Source organism: Rosa rugosa, chromosome 3 (assembly GCF_958449725.1).
Source record: "Rosa rugosa chromosome 3, drRosRugo1.1, whole genome shotgun sequence".
Lineage (NCBI taxonomy): Eukaryota > Viridiplantae > Streptophyta > Magnoliopsida > Rosales > Rosaceae > Rosa > Rosa rugosa.
In genome coordinates, this window is record NC_084822.1 from 47,909,107 (window position 1) to 47,920,172 (window position 11,066).

The following is an 11,066-nucleotide window of genomic DNA, read 5'->3' on the forward strand; positions in this document are numbered from 1 at the left end:
TGGAGTAAATTGCGAGATTACCCTCATATTTTCCAGCGAAGAGTCCTCATCACATCGATAAGGCAGAGAAGAAGAAAGGTCGTCCCGAATTTCAGAGAGCGGCGATGGGAGGACACGGAGCCGTAGAGGTCGCCAAGACGGTGCTGGAGGTTGCTGACGTGGCGTGGAAGGCGATGGAGTGCGGCCACCACCACCTCGACCACCTCCGCCACGAGCACGAAGAAACCAAGGCCGGCGCGATTTCCGACGAGGAATTGGAGGCGCTGCGAGCTGAGAATCGGCGGCTGAGGAAATCGCTGGAGCAGAACCTGAAGCTGCTCGAGAACCTAACTGAATCGCCTACTCTACTGAACGATTGCCCTCCTGACGTAAGCATTGATTTCCGATACTGTTTCAATTCAATCTGTATGAAATTTGTGGAATTCTAACTGTAACTGTGGTGGTTTAGCTGTATGCCCGCCTTGTAGCTACGGTGAACTCTGAAAACTTCTTGACGAGAATTAAAGCTCTTCAGCAGAAATCTGTGGATTGCAATCACTTTCCTTTCAAGGTTGCTACAGGTAGATTTTCCATATGCCTAAAAAACCCTAAGAAGCCATGGTTGTTGCATAGCTTGCATTGTGACTTGTTTTAATCTGTGTGTTTGGGGTTACTTAGGGAGTGATTTGGAGGAAGCTGAAATTCTCATCAATGTTGACCAGAAAGAACCGAGTTGGTGGGTTTGGGTGACAGAAGATATGCTTCCGGGGAATGTTGAGGAAAGGAGTGGAATTGACAATGATAGTTATGTGGTTGTTAGTGAGGAGCATGTGGTGGATGGGGTTGCAGATTTTATGGCCAAGTGTATTATGTCGAACCCTAAAGCTGGGGTATGTATCCACTTAAGCTCTTCGCTTGCTATCCAGATTGGTTGTTTGTTTGTATGTCGTCTAACTTTTCTTCATTGGAATTGCAGAACATGACACCGGAGGAGTTGCAGAAAAGTAAGTTTCTTCAAGTTCTTTCTGGATTAACTGGCTCTGTGTTTGAAATTTGTTTAGTGTGTTAAACCCAAAATATATAGGTTAGCAACTTGTTATTCCAACATGGGGTAGTCATGTTTCTACATGCTCAACAACGCCCTGCGTTGGTAATCCTATACCTTTCGTAGATATGGAACCATGTGCCATTTGGTTTGTGATTTGTCCTTGTTGCATAGAATGAATAAGATTGATGTATCAGATCTTATTCTTGGAAGATGTATGATCAAGTAAATGGAATTCGTCTTTCCTACTAGGAATTTGATGTCTCTAATCTAATGTGGTGGTGATATCTTTGAAACTAGACATCATTTCTAAGTCTGATCTGTGCCATTTATCTTCATTCTTGAGAAAGGCTTATGAAAATGTGGTCTCGTCCTTGATGATTTTGTTGACAGAAGAGAGTGAGTCTATGTAACTCATCCTTGTGAATCTAATTTGCAGTTGTAGCAAAAGCAACGGCTGGTGTGAGCAAATTGGAGAAGGTTTTGGGTATTTGGCATGCTGGGAAGCTGTTTTATGCCCTGTCCACCTGGGGACTTGCTCTAGCCGGGTGAGCTTTTCTTGCCTACATTAAGATTTGCAATTGATTGAGATGCTAGTATTAGCATTCCTTGAGCATTGTGGTTAGAGAGAGAGCATTTACATTTGCTTGGAATATTTCATAAGACATGTTTCCTAACCATTGTCAAATCAAATTGTATCTCATTGACCGTAGTGTTTTTTCTCCCCCCTCTCAAGAATATAACATCACACCAATTTTCATTGCAGGTTGTATAGGACCCGTGCTGTAATAAGGCTTGCTGCGATGGGGGTGCATACAACAAGCAAATTGCTTATGAGGGCAATGTGAGGGGCTCCCTTGCAACTGAATTGTACAATATTTTATCCTTGGCATTGTGTCTAGCTGATATAAATAATTGTAAATAGCGCTTGCTCTTGTATTTGCAACATGATTGGTTTATGGCATTGAAATGTTGATTGATTCTACTCGTACGGTGATCCAGTGCGAATGTGTTCTTTGGAGATCCTAAAAGAGTGTTGAACTATTTGAGTGACAAATTGCAATTCCTACAACGCAAAGCAATAAATTTGGTACTAGAGTACAAAAAGAGTGGGTTAAGATCACAATAAATCTGTTAATTGTGTATACATTCTCTGTACTTCCTCTTAATATGAGGCCAGGTACAATAAATCATAAATGGGTCTAACTTCACTTTGATGGCCGGATCTCATTTTGCCCCCCAAAAAAATGCTCTACTTGGGCTCTGTGACAGCTCTCAGAAATATCAGATCACTACCGGTAAATGTGAACGAAAATGATTTTGTGATAGCTCTCAATATCACTGGCAGCAAATGTGAACAAAAACGATTTAGTAATAGACTAATGATAACTCAGAGACCATAGACAAAATCCAATTAAGATACCAGGAATGTTTTTGGATACAATCATCAGGTGTCTGAAGCCTTTCTTTTTCTGTTGGTTGATGAGGGAACTTCTGACTGGGCTTGACCAAATACTGACCTGCAAGATGCCCAAAGCCACAACTCAATCAAGAGAAAATGAACAGTTGTAAACGCATCTCTGCATCGCTGGATTCAGTCAATCTTCTTAACAGATAAACCAATGAATTGTTGACTATACAAGATAAACATTTGGTTACACATTGTCAAGTGTGTCATTATGTAGTGACTTTTATCTGAAACTAAAAACAATTAAATGAACATTAAGTAACAGTAACTGTCTCTTGTGATTTGAGTTCCTAGTTTTTGGTCACAAGTCATTACCAGCCTCAGAGAAAAACAGATAGCCAGATACTAAGAACACCAGAGGAAAATCGGTTTAACAAATCAACTCTCGTACTGTAGTGTATGTTGAGAAAGTAACTTACCCACAAGTTGAACATTTCTTGTGATGCTTGCAAAATATGGACAAGCACACAGAACAAATGTAGCCTGTGTCTATTGTTTTTTTATGGCAAAAGCACCTGCAAAATTCATGCAATTAATAGATGAGGCAATACACAGGGTATGTATATCGAAATGACTCTTTCACGTTGTAGCCCTTTTTTATAAGTGTACCTACATTGCAACTAACCAATAGGTACAGCTCACTAATCCACCATATCAGAAAGCAAAATTGCATTTTGCAGTTTCCTGTAAACCAGGCCTGAAGCACGTCTGAAATCCTACCAATTGTAACACAAAGTTTTGGGGACATATCATGCCCTCTTTGCTCCTATTGAATATGTTAAATGTTAATAATGATACTAGCTCTTTGCACACACCTTAATTTCCAGATTTTATTATTTTATTTTACTTTGAAACTTAGAGTTATTACTTCTGAGTAGGACCAGAGGTCAAATTTCAATTAAATGACATAATTCCAACTTATTTTCCTGATTTCATAAAAGAATAGTCACCACAAGGAGAATACTCGTTATACAATAACATGAGAGGTGAAAAACCCCATGTTTCTAATAAGTAACATTATTAAAACAGTAAAATGGATGAACATAAGTAGTTTACTTACGAAGCACGAAAATCCACTCCAGCAGACTTGGGAAGCTGTAAAAATGCTCGGGAATGCAAATCAGTGGCAAAAACTGTCTGCATATGAAAAAAATACATTAATCTAAATAGTTGAAACCAAAAGGAATAAAAGACTGAATATAAACTGAAAATAGTGACACAAAAGAAAAGAGGATTAATAAGCTGAGTCCATAAATAACAAATTTATGCTTATATTCAGCAGAAAGAGAGATGAAGTTGTAATGTTTAGTTCCGCTAAAAAACTAAAATTAGAAAGCCTAGTTGATCTTATACCAAATTCATGACTTTGTTAAAATTCTTACTCAGCTTCAGCCAATTTTGTTCGGCCTAACTCAACAGAAGGTATGAAGCAAAGTATGTTAAAACAACATATTGCACATCACCCAATTAAGTTCTTAACCTACCGTAAGATATTGAAGCAGTCCATCTGGTTGTTGGGGCTTCAGATATACACCACCAGTAATGTATGAAGCCTGTTACTCATCAATCAGAAGCATTCAGTAAAACCAGCATAAGAATAGACATAACCACGTATCAAAATCTGCAACAATCTATCACAGCTACAAAAACCCTCTCTACCTGCTGTAGGAAGGCAGAGTTATGAGAGCCCATATAGCAAGAGTCTATAGGAACCTGCAAATGACTGATACATTAGACTGCTCCTAAGCTGCAAATTCAAGAATCGAATGTTGCTAGTAATGGAGAAACTAGTTAAGTATAGGCAATAACATATTACAACTTTAGGGCAAAGTCTAGATTTCTGAAAAAGTAGAACAAAATTAACATTTTCATTTCATCAAAGTGAGACACCTAATGATAAGAGGGACAGAGAGAGAGGGATGGGGGCGGGCACATGGGACGGAAGGTCAGACGATTATGACCATCTTTGGGTTTAAATTCATTTCACTGATATGACCATCTTTGGAAAAGTAAATTCAAAGATCATACATTATAGTAAGTCACTACTTTACATCAGTGGATAAAAATGAAGTTATTACTTGCTTCATTTTCAGAAAATTCATAAGAATGGCTGTCAAAGCCAAGTCAATTGTAAAATACTAAAAAAGGGTTAATATGGTAAACAACAATAAAAAATATATATGCTTTGCAACCTAATAAACTTCTTAAATAGGGATTACTAAATGATGATAAAGAGTAAGTGCATTACAATCAAAATTTAATGTATAAAAAATAAATAAACAGATACAAAACTATATGCTTTCAAGAAACAAGAAAGGGATCAAACGCATACCATTGAACGCTGTGCAGAAAATATTGCATTCATAATCGCAACATATCTGAAAGGGGCATTAAAAGAAACCTCCGATGTAAGAGTTTTGATGGGAATGAAAATGAGCAATGCAAGAGATTGGAAAGAACATACTGATCAGGTCCATCTGACGATCCCTGCAAGCATAAAATCTGTCTCCCATATGTTAGTAAGACAACTTATAAGGTAAAAATTTGTGAAAGGAATGTAAAATGACATACAAACACAATGTCACATACATCTATTTTGCAAAGCTAAATGTCATAACTATCCACACTTAGCAATCACCATAGATATGAAAGAGTTAACATCTTAGAGGCAACAGCAAAAAATAGTATCACAAGGCCATTCTAATACGTAGAACAGATACATGCTTCAATAGACCTCATTTGCATACAATTCATGACTCTGTTATTAAAAAGGACACTTCCATGTGTGTTGATCACTTGCAACGAAGTGCAGCATTATATCACAACCTGGTGACTAACAATTATAACTATGAGGCTTAATATAACTTTTTTTTTTAAATTTCAATGTCACTATCTTGCTGACAATGATGAAATATTCCCACCAAACAATCCCTCATTAAACATGTTTCTTTGCATTGCAGAACTATTATTGAGACCAGAGAAGAAGAAAAAACTGAGCTACAATGTACATGGTATCAGCTCATAGATTGACATCAAATCAATAGTGTTGCATAGTTCTATAACACATTTGTGAATCATCAAATCATGAACCATTGATCAGCTAGAGAAGTTCACAAACAAACTACAGTAGTACTTACCCGGGGTTGAGGATGCATTGGTCCTGATCGAAAAACCTTCTGTATATCTACAAATCGAATATAGTTAAGCAAACTTTAAGACTAGATGTTCAGACAAAATAAAATAGCACTGGCCTTACTAGCTCAAACATAACTCTCATATTCGCAATATGCACTACCACAGACTCTCAGGGCTACCATTACATCCAACACAGAACTCTACTCGTAAACTTATAATGCAACAAAAACAAGCACTGACACAAAGGATACAGCATAGAGCCATTGACAGTGACCCCGATAACAGCGAAGAAGGAATCCCTTCGGCTGAGGCTTCCTTGAGCAATTGCTCGTCTTCGGTCACAAATTCCTCCAACTTCTGCAACAAGTTAGAGCAAAGCGCAGGCATTCTTCCTTGATCAGAGCCGTGGCTCGGAGCCGAAGCAGAATCGTAGATGTAGCTACATGAACTGTACCCGGTAGCAATAACCACTACTTGGTTGAGCTGATTGAGTAGTAAAATCGAGTTCAAAAATGTAAGCACCTGTAAAATCAAAAACACTTTTAGAGTTCTTACTCGATTCAATTTTAAATCATAAAGCAAACAGAGGATTAGGGTTTAGGGAATGGGAGGGTGGAGATTACGTGGGAGAGGAACTTGGAGAATGGGAGAGAAGATGAGCTCCAGAAGAAAGGGTTGGTGTCTAACAAAACCATCAGAAGGCTGACGTCATCTGCAACAACAGAATCGAAAGCTCAGAGATTAACAATGGAAGAGTTCCTTTGTGGAAACTGAGGGAGTTAGTGAGAGAGAGAGACCGGCATAGAGCTTTGAAGGGACCGAAGCCATTGCTGGGTTGGCGACCCGTCGGAAAAGTGATCGCTGGTGTTAACGGTACCGGAAAGTTGGTTTGGGCGATTGAGAATTTTACAGGAGCGCGCCGTTTGTTAATTTTGTGTGCTTCAGATACTGAGACACACCATCTATATATTTAGGAAAGAAAAATAAAATTCGCGTAAATACATAATTTCACATCAGAATTTTCCAGTCAAATTTAAATTTAATTTACAACATCTTTTTTTTTTTTTTTTTGACATTAGGGTATCATGTCATGTTTTATTTTGTCCTTTTAAGAGTTAATTAGATTAAAGTCTAAAAGTTAGACCCCATATTGATTGTAGTCCGCATCAATTTTTCTTAACGTCCAATGACTCAACTGTCACCTCAGATTTATTTCATTTTCCATCTTAACGTCAAATTCTTCTTCTTCATTTTTTTTTTTTACATTTCCTTCTTTTTTTTTAAATCGAAATAGGTCATCCAATTTTATAATATATATTCAGCAAGCAGTACCAGAAATGACACATTCCTGAGGGGCCGACAGAAAGAGCCGTCCTTTTGGACATACAAATGACCTATTTTAGAGAAAACAAAACCTCGCACTCCCGGATACACCCACCTTTCAAGAAAGTTCACGCACATTTATATTAACAAAACCTAGAAAACTTAGAAGCAGTTTAAATAAAGGATTAAATATTCGTTACTCCTCATACTTTTGCATGAAAAACAGTTTAGTCCAAAATTTTAAAATTAAACAGTTTAGTCCTTATTCTTTCTAATTCTAACACAACAGGTCCTAAAATGACTATTATACCCCTCACTTTTTTTTTCTCTTTTTTTTTTCTATATATATATATATATATATATATATCTCTACATATACACACACACACACACACACACACACATATATATGTGTGTGTGTGTGTGTATATAGAGAGAGAGAGGCAGAAAAAATAAAAAATAAAAAGAGAGAAAAATAAAAAAATAAAAAGTGAGGGGTATAATAGTCATTTTAGGACCTGTTGTGTGAGAATTAGAAAGAATAAGGACTAAACTGTTTAATTTTAAAATTTTGGACTAAACTGTTTTTCATGCAAAAGTATGAGGAGTAACAAGTATTTAGTCTTTAAATAAATATAACCGAGCAACTAGATTTTGCGACCTAAATGAAATTTAAATAGAGAAAATTACATAGTAGCACATGACCAAAGATATAAACACAGAAAACTCACCTTCAATTTGTTTTATACAAATAAGGACATAAGCCCAGGCCCAAAACCAAATGAAGCAGACCTGGCTTCAAATTTTGATAGAAAATGACTAAAATGCTCAGTTTTTATTATAATTTACGCTCATGCCACTGCCATAATCCTCACCGACCAAAACCTGAAATCCCCAAATGCAAAACGCAAAACCCCCAAACCCAAATTGGAAAACCTAAAAACTCCAGCGACAGATCCAAAACGCTTTGCAAAATCTCCGTAGTAGCAGCGCTCAGCTTGAAATCTCAGCCATGTCCATGACTCTCAAAGCTTCGCAACTGTAAATATAATGATCGAGTCGTTGTGGTGAGGCCGAGGACGAGGTTAGCTGTGAAAAAGCTGAAGGAGGAGGCGGTGCTGCCGGAGCCGGAGAAGGAGAACTAGAAGGACCGCGTGATTGTGATTTCGGAGAAGGAAGACTCCGATTCGGAGGGTAAAAGGGAGGAAGAAGAAGAAGAGAACAAAGCTGTGATGGCTGACGATAGTGGTGGCTTGAGTGCTAGCAAGGCTGCTGGGCAAGAAGAAGAGAACAGTACGGCGCCGTTTCCTGAAAAGGTATATCAATGTTCTTATCTTGTATTTGTGCTACTGTGCTACTGTGTTAGCCTTATGTATTCTTATTTTTGTATTTGTTTTAGAAGAAGATGTCGGTGCCCAGATGTATTCTTATTTTTGTTTTGTTTGTGAACTTGAGCGCCTTTCCTTAAGCAAGATGTTAAATGAATTTGTGGGCTTTTTCGGTTATTTTATGTATGAGAATTGTTGTTTGTTTTGGTGAGGTTGCTGAGTTTCTCTGATATGCAATTGTTTTCAGTGTAGTTTAGGTGACTTTAGCAGTCGCAGAGAGTGGGTTAAGTAGTAAACTTTTTGTTTTTCAAATGCTTGGATTCTTCACCCCATTGCATTGCAACGTTATGTGGATTAACTGAATTGCAAAAAGATTAGGCTTATTTGTTGTGAGGTATAGGTTGTGTTAGCCTTCCCATCTATTTCTTTTATTGTGAATTGTGTTCAGGTTTTAGGTTTAACTTTTTATAACTATAATATCTAAGTTTTCTTTGTTAGTTGTTTTAAACTACGACAATGATAAAGGACAACAACATATTTTGTTGGTAACTGGTCTGGGTTTTTATTCAACTTAGGACTGACCTGTTGTTATTTTATTAGGCAGCTAGTTATTGTCCTGCAGCTCTTTTAGCACTAACACTCACGGCAGAATGTTAATGCTCCTTTTTCTCTTTATCTGTAAGGTGGTTGAGGATTTGACAGTCACTAGTTTGTTGTAATCATGTGCTACTGTGCTACTGTGTTATTGTTGTTATGTGCTACTGTGCTACTGTGCTACTGTGTTATAGTTGTATTTGTGCTACTGTGCTACTGTGTTATTGTTGTTATGTGCTACTGTGTTTATTTGAAGTTTCTTTCTGCAGTTTATTGTTGTTATGTGCTACTGTGTTTAGTTTATTGTTGTTATGTGCTACTGTGTTATCGTTGTATTTGTGCTACTGTGTTATTGTTGTTATGTGCTACTGTGTTTATTTGAAGTTTCTTTCTGCAGTTTATTGTTGTTATGTGCTACTGTGTTTAGTTTATTGTTGTTGGAGATTTTGTTTGAAACCAAACATGGAGCCTAAAATATGATTTTCACTTCTGTGGGATCTCTATTGTTTCACTATCCCATCACTCATAATGTGCATGTGTGAAGTACATATTATTGTTATGTGCTACTATGTGTGCAGTACATATTCTTCATGAACTGGACGAGTGCAGTAGCAGAACTGGACGAGTATGAGTTCAGCGAGTGCAGTAGCAGGATTAGGTGATGATGAGTGCAGTAGCAGAATTGGACGAGTAGGAGTGCAGCGAGTGCAGTAGCAGATTGGACGGGTGCAGTAGCAGGATTAGGCGATGACGAGTGCAGTAGCAGAACTGGACGAGTATGAGTGCAACGAGTGCAGTAGCAGGATTAGGTGATGATGAGTGCAGTAGCAGAACATGAGTAGCAGAACTGGACACGAGTACAAGTGCAGTAGCAAAAATTGACGAGTATGAGTGCAGCGAGTGCAGTAGCAGGATTGGACGAATGCAATAGTAGGATTAGGCGATGAGATGAGAGTTCATTCTCTTAGCAACATATATATAGAAGAAAGATATATATATATTTTTTTGCTTTTGAGAAGTAACATAAATGGATTATTCTCAAGAAAAAAAAAAGTAATATAAACATATTATTCTCAGAAAAAAAAAAAAAGTAACATAAAGGGATTAATCTCAGAAAAAGAAAAAAAAGTAATATAAAGGGATTAGAAGTCAAAATGAGTAGTTAAGGGGGAAAAAAGTAACATAAATGGATTATTCTCGAAAAAAAAAAGTAATATAAAGGGATTAGAAGTCAAAATGAGTAGTTAATGGTAAAAAAGTAAATTAACTCATGACATGTGGCAAGTGGAGAGCAAATTGTCCTTATTTGTAAGATTTAATCCTTATAAAATGATTACAAGTCAAAATAAGTAGTTAAGGGTAAAAAAGTAAATTAACTCATGACATGTGGCAAGTGGAGAGCATATTGTCCTTAAGTGTAAACTTTTGTCCTTAAATGTTCAAAACCAAATGTTATGGAGTTTTTTGTGTTTTGAAATCCTATAAGGGGGTATATGTAGTTTGCTAATTTAAATATTGGTAGTAGAGGACTATGCTCTTGCATCTTCCATAGCTCCACCATCTTTTAGTAACTCTTCCATTTGATCAATTTCAGCATCTCCACTTACCAGAAAAGCCCTACTGATCATTTGGATTCGAAACAGCCCAATCCAAAAACCAAAAAAAGAGGCCCACATTCACAGCAGCCCATTTGAAAGCCCAAATGGGAGAAACCCTAGCAGAAACCACCATAGCATAGCCGCCACCGACCTTCTTGCTGCATCCACCGCCGACAGCAACCTTGCCTCTGCGAACAGCATCCTTGCCTCCGCCGGCGTCCACCCTAGCCTCCAGATCAAGGCCGTCAACAGGCTTGCCTCCGCCTGTACATACTCTATCAAAACTAGTTGAGCCCACATCCTCAACTCCGGTAACCCAAGTCTCCTCTTTACCACCAACGCCGACAAGCGACGTGACAGCAAAGCAGAAGGTGAAGCTTTCGCCTTGCTTAGTCCCACCCGAAGCCAGCAAGAAGGAAAGCGAGAAGCCTTGCTCCGTCGCCTCTACAGCCTCATCAATTGAGACCCCTCCGAATTTCCAAGCCTGAGAGCCTGACACAGTCACCCAGGCGGTCGCTCCGCCTTTCACTGCCCAGCCACCATCCAAAAGCTTCCGGTCCAAAACTAAGAGATCCCGACGATCAAAACCGCCGTCA

The 11,066-nt window shown here is 38.0% G+C and overlaps 2 protein-coding genes across 3 annotated transcripts; one reads left to right on the forward strand and one right to left on the reverse strand.

The window, feature by feature from the left end:
* Positions 1 to 7: 7 nt before the first annotated feature.
* On the forward strand, positions 8 to 2,009 carry LOC133735381 (uncharacterized). The gene is made up of 6 exons (XM_062162793.1): positions 8 to 368; positions 449 to 560; positions 658 to 869; positions 956 to 983; positions 1,464 to 1,572; positions 1,791 to 2,009. The coding sequence occupies exons 1-6, from the start codon at positions 105 to 107 to the stop codon at positions 1,870 to 1,872; spliced, it is 807 nt and encodes a 268-aa protein (XP_062018777.1). The 5' UTR covers positions 8 to 104; the 3' UTR covers positions 1,873 to 2,009.
* A 109-nt stretch (positions 2,010 to 2,118) lies between these two features.
* LOC133735380 (general transcription and DNA repair factor IIH subunit TFB4) lies at positions 2,119 to 6,576 on the reverse strand. 2 transcript variants are annotated; one of them, XM_062162792.1, is made up of 12 exons: positions 6,425 to 6,576; positions 6,251 to 6,339; positions 5,879 to 6,149; positions 5,630 to 5,676; positions 4,957 to 4,994; positions 4,825 to 4,870; positions 4,152 to 4,205; positions 3,977 to 4,045; positions 3,553 to 3,629; positions 2,912 to 3,007; positions 2,448 to 2,544; positions 2,119 to 2,365 (listed from the first exon to the last, which is right to left on the reverse strand). In XM_062162792.1, the coding sequence occupies exons 1-11, from the start codon at positions 6,453 to 6,455 to the stop codon at positions 2,472 to 2,474; spliced, it is 891 nt and encodes a 296-aa protein (XP_062018776.1). In that variant the 5' UTR covers positions 6,456 to 6,576; the 3' UTR covers positions 2,119 to 2,365; positions 2,448 to 2,471. The 2 variants fall into 2 exon arrangements, 1 of the variants encoding a protein (XP_062018776.1); XR_009858982.1 differs by having other exon boundaries at positions 2,119 to 2,544; positions 3,553 to 3,625.
* Positions 6,577 to 11,066: the final 4,490 nt, after the last annotated feature.

Excerpts from the sequence above, each read along its gene's own strand:
- LOC133735381 (XM_062162793.1), top strand. The coding sequence starts at position 105 with ATGGGAGGACACGGAGCCGTAGAGGTCGCCAAGACGGTGCTGGAGGTT. Across the intron at positions 561-657 it reads TCCTTTCAAGGTTGCTACAG|GGAGTGATTTGGAGGAAGCT; the intron begins GTAGATTTTCCA and ends GGGGTTACTTAG. Across the intron at positions 1,573-1,790 it reads TGGGGACTTGCTCTAGCCGG|GTTGTATAGGACCCGTGCTG; the intron begins GTGAGCTTTTCT and ends TTTTCATTGCAG.
- LOC133735380 (XM_062162792.1), bottom strand. The coding sequence starts at position 6,455 with ATGGCTTCGGTCCCTTCAAAGCTCTATGCCG. Across the intron at positions 6,340-6,424 it reads CCCTTCAAAGCTCTATGCCG|ATGACGTCAGCCTTCTGATG; the intron begins GTCTCTCTCTCT and ends CTGTTGTTGCAG. Across the intron at positions 4,871-4,956 it reads TCGTCAGATGGACCTGATCA|ATATGTTGCGATTATGAATG; the intron begins GTATGTTCTTTC and ends TGCCCCTTTCAG.